Source organism: Macrosteles quadrilineatus, unplaced genomic scaffold (assembly GCF_028750875.1).
Source record: "Macrosteles quadrilineatus isolate MER2022 unplaced genomic scaffold, UCM_ALF_1.0 Scaffold_2__2_contigs__length_208266976, whole genome shotgun sequence".
Taxonomy (NCBI): domain Eukaryota; kingdom Metazoa; phylum Arthropoda; class Insecta; order Hemiptera; family Cicadellidae; genus Macrosteles; species Macrosteles quadrilineatus.
Genome location: NW_026542595.1, coordinates 130730557 through 130745849, shown reverse-complemented (window position 1 = coordinate 130745849; position 15293 = coordinate 130730557). Strand labels below are relative to the sequence as shown.

At 33.9% G+C, this 15293-nt stretch overlaps 1 protein-coding gene across 2 annotated transcripts in view; it reads left to right on the top strand.

The window, feature by feature from the left end:
• The window catches only part of LOC128985428 (uncharacterized), a 433133-nt gene that overhangs the window by 414216 nt on the left and 3624 nt on the right, over positions 1 to 15293 (top strand). For both annotated transcript variants that reach the window (XM_054404907.1, XM_054404906.1), the window contains 3 exons: positions 11570 to 11661; positions 12250 to 12370; positions 12976 to 13061. In XM_054404907.1, coding sequence (XP_054260882.1) covers positions 11575 to 11661; positions 12250 to 12370; positions 12976 to 13061 — 294 coding nt within the window. In that variant the 5' untranslated portion in view covers positions 11570 to 11574. The remainder of the gene's footprint in view (positions 1 to 11569; positions 11662 to 12249; positions 12371 to 12975; positions 13062 to 15293) is intronic.

Here is a 15293-nt window from a genome sequence, read left to right as displayed (position 1 = left end):
TATGTCTGTAGAATTGACTACAAACATATTGAGGTCAAATTAGTATATTTTTGGTGTTTGTAAACTAAATAGATGACACCATTCTTCTAACCAATTTCGGTTGGTTCTTTTATTTATAGTAAAAGGCTCCAGTTTGGTCAAAACTGCGCGAATGGACGGGTCACTACCCGTTAGTTACATATAAAACTAACTAAGTTAGTTTTATATGTCGATGGTCGCTACTAGCCGAATACGGCCTGGCAGAGATGGGGGTAGGGGCGAGTCTCATGGGGGTGAGTGAGTAGCTAGACTCAAATTTAATGTTTTCAGAAAGTTACCCCACCAACGGCGCCAACTCGTAGACCCCAAGACCCGACCAGATGGTGGCGCGCACAGAAACGTTGACCGAACTGTACAGCTTGTCTCAGTAAAAGAAAAAAATATCTCTCTCCATTCTAGTCTACCCTGAATTCTTTATCAGCTTTTAACACTTGTGTGTGATTGAACAGATGGATGATTACGTAGGCTCTGGCTAGACTAAACATTCTTGTGATCGACGTGATATACAATGACTAACGCCCGAGGCGGTTCGAGGTCAAACCTACTAGACGATAAAAACTGAAGCAAAAGGTCGACTAAAAATAATAATTCACATTAATTTTGATATACACATCGTCAAGTGAACTAATCGAACAAAATTTGTAACCAGGCTAAAATAACTGACTGATTTACCCTGTTCGTTTCAAAAACCCGACACACCAATGGTATAAAGATGCAATACAGTAGTATTTCCCTCAATGACTTACGCTTTATTGATAAAGTGGGGTACCTCGATGAACGTATTTTTATAATGTGAATGATAAATGAAGATTGGAGTGAGATGTGTGTGTTATTTCAAAACGAATAACAGTCATATATACAATGAGTTTAAAATAGTCAACTCAAAGATTACCGGTGTGTAACTCAGACCATGTTTATCTTCGTTATTGATAAACCTAAAGCATTCCAGCCGGGTTTCTCCTTCTCAAAATGCCTCGCTGTACAGGCAACACAGGTCATTGATAGAGGGCCAATTGAGAACGAAAAGTCGTTTTGGGAGGGCGCATTTGTAACCTAGTTGAGAATTGTCCAGGGTCAGGTGCTGACTGTGATGAGTTAAGCATGTTACGCGCCACTGTTCTGTAGCTGCGGTCAGAACTATTTATTAAAACCTAATCAAAGACAGCTGGGTCCAGTTTCGAACCACCAAAAAGCTTCCGACTTTTCTGTGAATCGAACCGGTTACCTTATGACTCCAGGCGATCACTATCATTTGTTTGTTGCTGGATTGTGGTAGTTGATACAGCTTTATTTCCATTTTAATCAATAACATTTTATTTTACTGATGCGAAATAGAATTTTATATCACCGAGGAGGCTTAAGGCCTACTTGGCCAACAGTGTTCTATAAATAAAATTATAAAACAACGCAATTTGGTTTGTCATCTTCTTCACTCATCAGAACAATCATTGCAGCCACGGCCTTTGCACAAATTGCTGTCGAGTCCTTGGAATTAACATGAGAAAGTGAGGTTATGCAATTGATGCGTTGTCTGATATTAGATTTTTTGTTTGACAATTTATACAAGTAGTTGGCTATTTTCCTTTCAGAAAGTTTAAAAATATGGATACCATAAGTGTTTTAGTATTATAGATTCAAACATTGAAACTCCATCCTACAAATCATCACGAAAAATATGCTATAATTTGCTTAAAAAAATACCATTCAGGTTTTTAGAGGCTCTCAAATATTGTGTTGTTGAAAAAATGTATGTATGTTTACAATACTGCTGAACTTGCAGTGTGATCATGAAATTTAATGTAAGAGTATCTAGCTTTTAGCTTCATGATGAAATAGTAAAAACATTAACACTTTGTTAATTCTTACGTGTAATAATTCATCTGTAACCATTAATATAACACACCTTGCATACATGATTGATTGTCTACATAATACAATTTTAATTTAAAAGTAGTTATAAAATGAAGGTAGATTCAATTTGTTTAAACTTAAGAAAATGCAGTCCATTAAAGAGGGTTCACAGTACTGAATTTGTAACCACTCCAACACAATTCTATATAAAATTATCAACTTTATTTAAAATTATTTTCATGTTAAAGCATTGACCTTAAACAGAGCAAGTAGAATTCTCATTCTGTCGTAACATTGGGATGTTTGATGATCTTCGCCGATGTTGAATAAGTCTAAATTTGCTGTCTTATTTTAGAGGACCCTTTTAAAAAATTGTGATTTTCTTAAATTGTCATACCATAGGGAAAACCACAGAATAGCAGAATCAATATGAACGTTCTTATACTCACCATATAGAGTTTTGGGTGTTCCGACCTTTTCAGATTCACCTGCAGTTTTTTGTATCCGAAGATAGTTTTTGATACCTTCGTTGGTGAATGGTGCCATAGATAAAACATACTCCCTTAGATGGTACCAATTCGCTCAAAGAATAATTTGTACTTCTGTAGAGGTCGCCCAGTGTTTGAAAACTCGACCAAAAATATGTAATGACTTATCTATTTTCACCCCACGCTGTAAATAAAACATGTGATTGGAATTTCTTCGATTTGTTTGATTTTCTGTTTATATTTCGTTGCTATTTAATTACCAGCATGGCAACCCAAGGCCCATGTAAATTGTTAATTCATTTGTTGTGCTTATTTTGAGCCTATTTTAATTTATAAAGGGATTCTACACATCTACAGGCAAATATCTTTCTAACAGTATGCATAGATTTTTCCTGCGATGCACACGAGCCAAGAAAAATGTTTTAAGAAACATGCTTGCCTATATAGGATTGACCACTTGACTATAGAATTTTAGTCGATTATTGACGATTCAAGAATCGACAATGATCAATGATTCAACATTAATCCCGTCCACAAGTTTAGATCGTCTACACTCTAGTTTAGACTCGACAAAGTTTTCCTGCTGTTGCTGTGCGTTGCATGTTTTACGCTTAGTTAGCATGGACTCGTTGTCGTCCGGTTCCAACGGGATTAATTATTATAATGTCGGAGCAGCATGATGGTTACAATTAAAACTGTATTGTATATATACGGCCTTGCAGACTCACATTTTACCATCGAGAACTACAAATCGTACAGTGTACATAGATGTTGTACTGTTGAACAGTAGGTGTATTTCTTAATTAATCGTTTGTTATGACTTGTTGAGAATCTATACCTATCTATCTATATCTATGTATAGATTTGTATAATACTTTCTGTTTCTTTAAATTATTGTTCCATGGAAGAGTTTTTTTTTTTTTACCTAGGAAACTGTGTGTCCTGGGTGCCGTCCAAAAATTCTGCCTAACATTTTATACAGTACCTTATAAACTAAGCATACATTTATTTTTCTCTTGTGGTAGTTTTCACTATGTATCTGGTTTAAAATGTATGTGTAAAATGTATCTGGTTTTAAACGATCGTGACGAAACAAACTTTGATTAGGATGCTGAAAAACGTAAAAAACACCAACACAAAGAAAGTTTTTGTGTACAGTTTAACAAACATTTTGTTTAACGTAGTTCTTTGTGTAATATTAGTGTTTCTTTCTTTGCGTAAACAGTTCTATCCTATAATGGTCATTGACGCAAAAACACCAATATCGTCGGTGACCAGCTTTGAATGGGCAGGTTTTGGAAATACCCACTTAATCTAACGGTGCAGCTTTTGCTTTGTTCAACCATCTCCATTGTTATTACAAAAGCAAAGTTGTATTGCGTTCACGTTTTTCCTCGATGTTTCGCAGAGGTCTGCGCTCCCAATTCCCGCTAAGGTGCTAACGCAACGACCGTAGCGGCAATAGTCTTGCCAACTACCGAGGAATAAATTTCCCCAACGTTTCCCGTTATTCCCTCTTCAGATTCGTTCGTATAAAGTATATAGAGAATAGTTTTTTTTTCCTAAAATGATTAAGTGTTGGAAAAAATATGTGTTTTGACGCTCCTGTCCTGAGTCTGTAAAGATTTGTCTTTGTGTGATGTATGTTGCAATTGTCATCGAATTTATCATTTAGGGGAACAAACAACGACATTTTCAGATGTTCTTTTAACTGTACCGGTATTACAGTTTTTAAATTTAAAAATTGGGTAAAATTGTAAAATTTTGACTTAATAAATCCTTCAAAAATAGTAGAACTAACAAAATTAAAAATACCCCCGCCGCAGCAAACCTGCAGACTAAGCGAATTTCCATTTGACTGATTGGATTTACACTGAAATGTCTACTTAAAAATATAACATTTATTCCCTATTTAAATAGAATTAGTTTAACAAGTACTTAGGTTTGCTGCATCAGGGAGGGTAAAACTGTTCTTTTTTTGTAAAATGTTAATAGTTAGTAAGAAATAAAAATATTTTTCAAATTTGATCAAAATATGTTCATAAACAAGCAAAATACAACAACTTACTTATTCTCCATAAGAATAACATTGGAATTTTAAATTTACAATTTTTTGGAATTTTCTCCGTAACCATTAGGCGCATAATAACGCTTCAATATACTAAATTATTTGTTTTTTTAAGCTCTACAAAATGGTTTGAAAAGAAATTGCTAAATTTTATGTTTTTTGGGTAAAAAATAGGAAAAACCTATTTTTACCCCATAAAACCCCCCATAAACCCCCGTTCCCATGGTCCGATCATGCTGGATTGCGAACTCGTTCGAATAAACGTAGGTTTACACGTTTGTACCAAATTTCATCAAAATCGGATCATTTTTGCTCGAGTTATCGTGCTAACGGACACATATATATATATATATAAATATATAAATATATAAATATATATATATATATATGAATTTGAACGGATGGTGTTTTTGGCCAACTAGGGACCTCAAAACGAAAAAAAAAATCGGTCCCGCGTCCAGGTCTTACCATGAGTACTACGGTAATAGCTTATTCCCTATAGGCTATGGGAAATTCGCTAAAAGATCCACGGTTACGATTGAATGCTCATATTATAGTCAAGACCTGTGGCATATTTCTACAAACAAAAGTTATATCACCTGCATATCCTTAAAAATTACATTTAATGTTTACAAAAATTATCTGAAAACACCGAACTATTATTTTAGACACGTTTAATTTACCGTCTTAACTGTGTACATTAGATTTATTTATCTTCCATTCGATTTTTGCGAACACGTTTATACAAATTATAATGTCCACAATTGTTAAAAATAGGCCTACATTTATTGTAAACAGGCTATGATAATGGAAAATAGTTCATGCAGAGGATCTTTGTTTAAAGGTACAACCGTTATGCAGTTGTATTTTGTTGTCACTCGTTTCGTTAGGCTCTCATTGTACACTATAGTGAAACATGACTGGGCATATTTTAAATCATTTCAACAACACAACAATGAAATCAGCTGTGTTGATTTCAACACGAAAGTGATAAACTGCACGCCAAGGCAAAATTAGACTTAAACACTCACAGTATTTGTATTTGTATATTGATAGTATTTACTATCACGGACCATTTTTGAAAATCTTTTACACGCATTACAGTACGTTTTTACCTCTTTCATTCTGATTCGTCAACTCTGCCGGTTGTTGGGAGCCGTGACCGCAGTACGTGACTTTTCCAAACAGCTGAGTCACGTAATGTGACGTCATTTTGTTGACAAAACACCGACAATCTGCCTTAACAGATTAGTTTCAGGGCCAAGGCAGCATATCTACCGTTGCAGTTTTCTCGCCAATAGAATATTCTTCCCTATGCAGTCGATGATTCTCGTATGCTATCTAGTATTTTTCCACCTTCGTCTCCAAGGCAAAACTTCTCCATGTGGTAGATTTTTACCTTTTAGCATAAGGAAAATAGCTCCAATCATAATAATGATTAGTAACAATCTTATGACACAATTAATGGCTTGAAGCATAAACTTGAGAATGTACAGTAAAATTAAAAAAGTAAACATAAGATAGGTATAAATAATACGAACGAAAACTAGAATATTATTTAACCATTAGCAGATTTGAACAAAAACAATGCGCATGATGTGCAGTTTGCAAGAGAAAGAAATTTTAAAACAAACATGAAAACAACATTCTCATGATTTAATAGACCTGATATAGGCTACGTTTAAACAAAAAGCCATGCCAATCATGACAGAGCAACTACATCTCAGAACACAGCAACACAGCTGAGTGGAACCTACACACACAGTGGTAAGTGTTAACCTACCGATCATGAGGTTGCCGGTTTGTTCCTGATGTAGGCCTAAGTCAGTTAGCAAGATATTCAATTCTTATCAGAGTTAAGAGTTGATAAGTAAGTCAGGTCGAAAACTATGCCCAGCTGTTGTTGATCTTTGGGCTTTTATCAAGTTCTGGGAAGGAAACATCATTGTAATACTAATAATTGTATTTAAACAACCTTTGAGTATTGATAAGACTTCAGTATCGAAAATACAATACTGTAATTAATAAACATCAACAAATATGTCACTGGCTCGAAGGTAAACAATCTATCTATATCTATATATATAATACGCTAAGCCGATTTTTGTAAACAGAACTCCTCCCTCATTTTTGGACCGATTTTAATGATTAAAGTGTCAAAAAAATGGCTCTGATCTGTAGTTTTGCAAAGTGTTTTTCATTTTTTGAAATCTTTATTAGTTTGGGCAGGATCTTCCATCAAAGTTGGGTTTCCTCCCATAAGATTAACATGGGGGAATCTGAATATTTAATTGGAAACTTTGTCTCCACTAATTTGAGAGAACGGCTGGGCGTAGAAACTTGGTAGAGGTGTCCAAAGAAAGGTCTTGGTCTGTAGATGAGTTATCAAAAGAAAAACGAAGTAAATTCGCTTAGGGCTCTGCCCCAGAAGCCTTTAAAGATCCCTTCACAGATTTGTTTACATTTTGGTCATCATGTGGATAATACTTTTTAATAAAACAGCTGTTAATTTTAAAATTGTATTTTAAAACAACACACATTTATTGGGAGTTACTGAATTGTCCAAAAGAAGTATTTGCAATGTTATTTTCTGATTTTAAAATTGATTTTCGTCTGTATCATGTCGTGTTTTGCAATATAACGTTCCATTACGAAATCAGTGGAAAATCCTTTTATCACAGTAGCTCTTACAATTATTTCTTATTGAACTATCTTATATCTATTGTACGGGTTGGTGTCTGCTTTTTTCACCACTTTTGGCTATATTTTATCATATTATTGAGATTATTGTCATACATGTTTTCAATCATTAGGAAAATCTTCGATTGTGTAATACAATACAAAATAATACAAGTGCAGAAGTGTCTTATTAGCTTTAACAGTAACCCCACAACCAATTTCTCAATACTATGCTAGAGGGTTATTCATTGGCACAGAAGTACGATATGAACTGACGCGACGTGACCAAGGAAAAATCAAACTTGCACTGTAACGGATGGACCTCCCTTTGAAGTTAGAACGTGTCTTCTCAACAAACAGATATTTTTTCTCAAATAAAATCATAGATTAATATTTATCACACTGATGAAATCGCGGAAGTTTTTAACTATAAAAGATCAAACAATACGATTTTAATACTACCTATCTAAAGGTTCTTCCAAAAGAAGAGATACCAGTTAACATACTAATAATAACTCCGATGACGTACGGTATGGGAAATATTTTATTCATTGAATGATCAACCATTTGGCAACCAACGCAATTAATATCATTATTGTTTTTACACTTATTACTCTTTAAACAATGCTAAATGCTCAAAATATGTATAATTTCACTCAATTTATCGCAGTTAGATGAATTAGCGTAAGCCGTGAAAGTAACCGTCGATTTCGACGGGTTTCACCTAGTTTGTATTAATATTGAAATAGAACTTTCAAAATATCAAAACCAGCTGTTACGGCCATTATATATTATAGTATAGCCATTTTATTACAGTATAGACGGGCGCCAGTGACCATTTGTTAATGATCAATTACGTTTCTGTTCTTAGAGGTTACAGCCAATTGACAGGGGTTTTCGAAAACCCAATATTTTTCCGGGAAGTTTCACATCAAGCTCTATAATTCAAGTATGCGGTTGATTGGTGTCTGGCTTACTGTTTTGTCAAAAGTTCGCTATCCTTAGCTTTAAATACAGACTGTTTTTACGAAAACATTCATTGCGAGACACTGTCAAAACTAGCTCATATGTTGGTATCCCTGCTTTCATTACTTCATTGTCGATCAGCTGATGCATTGTCGAGATCATGTTGTAGAATCACGTCTACAGTTTAGTTTATAATTCAATTTGCATGAATCACCCGTAAATGCCATCGGCCTTATCAGTCCAAGCTGTGTTGATGTTTGTCAAGACCTTATTGATAACCTAACAAATCATTAGCAACGATAGTTTATAATACTGCCCAGTCCACCTAAAAGGGTAGAAACAGCTCAGGGGCATAATGCAATATTTTTATTAAATGACTAATAACTAAGGCAGACTTGACATTTAAATGAAACATGATTACAAATTAAATTAGATGTAGTTCCAACAACTACACTTTTTCTCACATCAGTATGAGTATACACATTTGAAGGCTATCCTTAACTACGGTCATTGACTATTGTTACGGTTTGAGTAATTTTAATTGCTTTAATGATTATTATAATTGACATCGGATTTTTCCATAAATGTACATAATTTATTGAATATTTGTTTTATGTTCAAGGGATAGATGTTATCAACTATCAACATATAGTTTGATTTGTCTTTCACATTTATTATTTAATTTCACATGTTATACACTTTTTTAATTTAAAGTTTTTTGCTTTGTTCACTTTTACTATTTATCCCATTCAAATAAAGATGATACAAAAATCTGGAGAGGTACTTCTTACTTTATGACGAATAGAACCATGAAGTAACCTTGGACAAATCCAAAGTATTGGTGTGTGTGGGAAGCTGCAAGGTGATAATTTGCGGTACAAAGGCGATAATATGTGTATGTGCATTTAGTGTATGTATATGAGGGAAGTGAGCTGGTCTAGTGGTGAGGGAGGGGGGCTCGGTGCCCGAGGTCCCTGGTTCAAATCCTGCCAATCACCAATGGATTATGATTTTATCTATGTGATAATGCCAACCCTCTAGGTCTAGCTTGAAGTAATGTGTAAAACAGTTGTAAAACTGGCTATAACTAGCGTTCTACTATATAGGATTAGGATGTGAAGGTGGGGCATAAAAAAATTGAACATATTTTTGAATTAGCTTTTCTTATCTCATACTCTATTCACTTGAGGATAAATTATTATACCAACCACAACACAACAGAGGGTTTTTAACCATCGTTGATTTGTACCCTTACTATGGGGTTTTTTCTTTTTGGAAACAATAAAGCAAGTATTTTTTTCTTTCAGTGGTGTGTTGTTTATTTTGCTACAATTGGATCAATGCAGGAGGTATTTTGCAGTTATATATCCTGCAGCTTCAAATTATTTCCAGAAGATCACAGGATGAGAGATTAGATATACAGGACCACAGAATGGGAGATAAGATCAAATGTATTTGGGTTAAAACTGATATTGAATTGTGTAAATTTTAGAATGTAAAGAAAATTAAAAAAAATCAGCCCTACAAAAAATCCAGTAAAACCAAGAGATCTAAACTTCTACTAAAATTATATTTATAAATCAGACCATTAATACTGTTCGTTCTGTTACGTATTAGGGAAAAAGGTATTACTGTAGATCTCAAAGACCTGGACCCAGCGCCGATTTACTTTTTCATTTTAAATTCTCCAGAAGCCAAGTACACCATTCGTTCAAATAAATAACGTGTTGATATTGACAAATTTATATTGACATATACATTATGTATGTGTCTATAAGCATGGTAACCTGAGTAAAAATAATCCTCAAACATTGCTATCTGCTAATTGGAAACCCAATTTAATCAATTAATGGTGCTATCTATATAAAAAAAAGTCAACATTAGCATCAATCTTTATGATAAAGTAACAAAATAATCTAATGAAGAAAAACACTAATAAAAATTGAAAAAATATATAAACAATTGTTGCTACAAAAGTCATAATTGTTATATGCATGAGTTTACTGAATACTCCAGTTTAAATTTATTTTAAATTCTAGATATACTTAGATATACTGTACTCTATATTTCTATATTATTATTCTGTAAGCGATTTAAAAAAATCAAAATTGTGAGAGTTTGACAGCTTGCAGGATGATGGGAGAGGGCTCAAATTAAAGGTCTTGGTCCCAGGGGGTCGGGAAAAATAGCAAATCATGTCCAAATCTACCAGAAAATGAGAAATAACAAAAAATATCTTCCATTTAAAATGCATTGGGATTGAAAAGCGTCTGCTTTGTTTACATTAAACATGTGATTACAAATGTATCATGTTTATTCTACTTTTAGTTCTGTCGATATAGTGTGTGAAGTTTTTAGCGAATTTCCCTATAGGGAAGTAGCTATTACCGTAGGTGGCACGGTAAGACCTAGACCCGGGACCGATTTACTTTTTCATTTTGATGTCCCCAGAGGCCAAAAACACCATTCGTTCAAATTTTTATATATGTATATATATATATATATAGACATATATATATATATATATATATATATATATATATACGTCCGTGAACGCGATAACTTGAGTAATTTTTGTCCGATTTTGATGAAATTTGGTTTAAAGGTGTAAAGCGGGATAAACTTGAATGAGTTCGCGAACCAGCACGATCGGACCATGGGAACGGGGCTTTACGGGGGGATTTATGGGGTAAAAATTGGTTTTTCTCACTTTTGACCCTCAAAACACAAAATTTCCCGATTTCTCTTTAGACCTTTTTAAAGAGCTTAAAAAAACAAATAATTTAGTATATAAAAGTATTTTTGTTCGATTATTAGTAACGGAGAAAATTAAAAAAATTTTAAATTTAAAATTCCCATGTTATTCTTATGGAGAATATTGTCAAATGTTGTAGTTTGCTTGTTTATGGATATATTTTGATCAAACTTGGCAAATTTATTTATTTTGTACTAAGCTATCAAAATTTAACTCAAAAACACACTTATTAGTTTCCTTGTAGCAGCAAACCTAGGTACTCGTTAAACCTAATGTTATTAAAATATATTTAACTGAAAATCAATTCAGACAAATGGAAATTCGCTTAGTCGGCAGGTTTGCTGCGGCGGGGGTATTTTACTAATCAACTAATAATTTAGATAGGTACCTTATTTAGATGCCTTCACTAAAGTGATCTAAAAAATCTCTTTTACATTTTTGACCTTTTTAGGGACTAATTTGAAGGTGCCAGTTAAAGAAGTTGGAAATTGATCAGGAAACAAGTTACATTTCTTTCACTTTCTTTAAAAAAACTTCCAACGACAAAGATTTAAATTTAGTGGTTTCTATTTTGTTTCGTGTTATGATTCAGGGTTCTGGTACGTCAATCGAAGCTTATTGTGCATTGATCGTTCGGGATGACCAGTTTAACAATATTGAAATAAATGTACATTTTTATTCTGTTAATCAACCTGATTAAATGATTTTGGATTTGTGTTTCAGCCAATATGGGTTTTACTATACCCCAGTTGACCACCTGCTGCTGTGGCTGTTCTTTGCGGACTGGGACGAAGATCATCGGCTGGCTCAGCCTGGTGGGTTATATATTCTTGTTTTCATGTTGTCACCAATATCGTAGTTTTATTTTGTTATATAGTTATAGTAATCTAGAAATCCATTAAAAAATTAAAAAAAAACCCAGATTTAAAAAATGTTACAACTTAGTGAGATGTTCATAAACTAATGATTTGAAATATGTTGAGATAGTTGTTGGGTGTGAAGTTTGTTGTTCATCTAAGCAAACAAGTTTCCACCCTACCAAAAGGATGATTCATTGTATCATCAAGGTTAGTCCAGATACTTAACGAATATAGATTTTAAAATTCTCACAATACAGGGCTTATGTACCAGGTGACTCACAAAGAGGTTGCTATTTTTTAATTAATATACCTCTGGCATTGTGGCACGGGAATCAAACTTGTCCTTCTCGCTTTGATGTCCGAGACGCTAACTACTTGGCTAGTAATACACAAAAAAATGTTAAATCTAAGTAAATCTTTTAAGGAAAAAACCGCAGAATATATATCTGGGTGGTCCATCTCTTCCGTCTTGTAAATAAACCTGTAATTTTTCAAGTTGTCTGCTTTGCCTCGTCTAAATTGTTGGTTTTTAAATATTTTCAGATATGTGGCATCTTGATGGTCATACTGATGGGAACCAGCTTGACAGCGTTGTATTACTTAGAAGATCACCCAGAGAAGACACCTTCCCCAGAGTCAAAAGAAATCCTAGATCATTTGCCTGGTAAGTTCATATTTCTTTGCCATTTCTAACACAGAAATACTTTTCCCCTGAAAACGTGGTTAAAATAAAAAATCACTCAATATTCAAGTTTTATTTTTATTTTTTTGTGATGCGGATTTGATGCTATTTAAGAAAAAAATATTGCAGACATTTTCCATCATGATTGAGTGAAAAGTTGTGTACAAAATACTTGAGGGAAAAATCACTGACTATTAGTTTTAAACAAAAACAATGAATAAAAAGTTTTTTACAACATAACATTATTTAATAAACAAAAACTGTACCTAAGTAGGTGTGATATGAATAAATACCAAAAATATGTTCAGTCCATTTACTGACGACAATAATAATTTCCTGGGAAATGGAAGAGTGAATTGTAGATTATGAACACCAATGCCTTCTTGAGTCAAGACTGGTCTGGGGAAAATGAACCATATCCAATAAAGTACATTATTTAAAAATATTCTTTTTTGAAGAAAACTTTGAATGCACTAAATATATATTTTTAAAATCTTTTAAGTCCGTCTAAAAAATAATTCTAAGGTAGTCTGGACTATTGTAAACTGTATTTTATGTAAAAGTTTTAATTTTTGAAATGCTTACAGCGTTGAAGGCTCTGGCTATGTTTCTGATTGTCGTTCACATCCTGACTTGCGGTCTGGCCTTCATTCTGCTTTTGGGAGCCTATCAGGTATTGACATCACTGTTAGCTGTATTGGTAAAATACTTTCTGCTGTAAAATTTTACATTCATTTCAAGGGTTAGTACAAAAAAAACTAGACGAGACTGGGGAAACAAGTTGGTCTGGTGGTAGAGCGCAGGACATTAGTCCCTGAGGTCCTGGGATAAATTCCTGCCAATCGCCAATTGATCGTACTTATATAAGTGATTATGAAGTAATGTGTAAAAGTTTCTGGCTAGAGCCTATAGTGTAGAATGTATAAGGTAGGACTTAAAAACACATGCTGAGACATATCGTCACATGATGGTGGGAACCAGGTAGAAATGAATATGGGAACACTTTAGTAGATAATAAAGCAATAAGCACAACGTTTATCTCAGATTTTAACTATCGAACTATGCCACAACTGAAGATTGAGGGAGTGTAAAATAAGTTATCATATTGTAAACAGGTTGATGACTTAGATAAATTAATTGATTTTAGGAATTTAATGAGACAAATTACTGACAGTCTTTGTATCTTTCAATCGAATGCAGACTATCATCGATTATTGGGTTAATAATTCTTGCCAAGGGATCATTATACCCATGGAATTACATCAATTTTGTTTAATGTAGGGTATCCATCCAGTGTTAGGTATATTTATCACAAGACTACTGTCTCGGTCAAGCCACTTAATAACACTTAATAATACTTGTCTTTTTCATGCATCATTGTCTCATATTTTCTGCACGTTTATCTCCTTAAAGATCACAATAAGTATTGATCTCTTTAGTTGTAAATGACCTAACTTTGATTTACCACTAGTGTTACCAGGGACGTATTTAAGTATCTGCCGCCTCTAGGCAACAAAGTTTGCCGCCACCCCTCCCGCTCCCACTTTTCAACGCACTCCCCGACCTCACTAATATCACTCCAATGGCCAATACATGCCCTGTCAGCTGGTTTTGTGGAAAAATAATCGGTAATATTGCATGCTGCATCAACAAATTTAATAACTTTTCACCACACTATGATGTTTTTAGCTGCTTTACATGCGTTAATTGGTGGCTGAAAGTTACGTTTTGCTGGCCATGCCAGCTGTCATCGTCATTTGGGGACCGAGATCCCTAGGGCCGCAAAATCACTTGGCTGATCCCGCTGATCACTTACTTTTTTAAACATGAATGCATTATTAAATACACAATTAGTATCCATAGCATTGCAATAGAATTGTTTTATTGTCACCGCTGCCTAGCAACTATTTATTTTAATTTTTGCTGATTCCTCGAATGATTTCTTCACATAACCTTAAAGTTCTAGTTGTGTTGAGTACCAGTGTGCATCATTATTGTGGTGAATAGTGCTATTAAGGTATAGTGTGGTGGAAAATAGCGTTCGTACCACGGACCGAAATGGTTTTGCAGCTCTCGATCGTTTTAGGTTGACTTCGTCTCGAACCTAAGAACTATCTCGAGCCGGCAAAACCTCATTTTCGGCCCTAGGTACGAAATATACTATTTCGACCCCTTTTAACGGACGTTTTTTGTGCCTTTTTTTGCAAAACATTCTGACTTGGATAGGCCTACACGGAATGCACCTTTTTTATTTAATTAGTATTTTAAACAATCCCATTTTGCGGCTTTAAACGGCACACAAAATCGTCTGTATACAATGGTTCTTATAACGCTTTTCATTGAACACTATTAGTCAGATCCATTTGAGAGACGTGCTATTGGCTTTGATTTGAAATTAAAGAAATATGTTTTCTTATACTATTTTTTTCTTACAAAAAACACATGAATCGCTAAGAAAAATTACGTACTTTTACTGAAAGAATAATACAATTTTAAATTAGTTAAGTTTGGTACAGTGGTAAGTACCAGCTAAAGTAAAGCTGCTTGGAAAGTTGTAAAATCTGAGCTCGGTTGTAATAAACCTTGTCTTAATTTTCCTGATATTGTAATAGATAACAGTATGCCTATAAAAAATGGATATGATATAGCTAGTTTTTTCAACAAAAAATTTATTGAACTGAGCAATGATATAAGTATTCAACCATGTGAGCAGGAAGCATTAATCTTAACTCAGACTGACTTTGATTTAAATCAAGTAAAATTTAGTTTCACAAATGTGACTCCAGATGATGTGATTAAAACAATAAAGTCATTAAAAAATAAAAAATCAGCAGGATGGGATGAAATACCATTGGACATTATGAAAAAAGTAATGCACTCTATTGCTGTTCCTGTATCGGTTTTA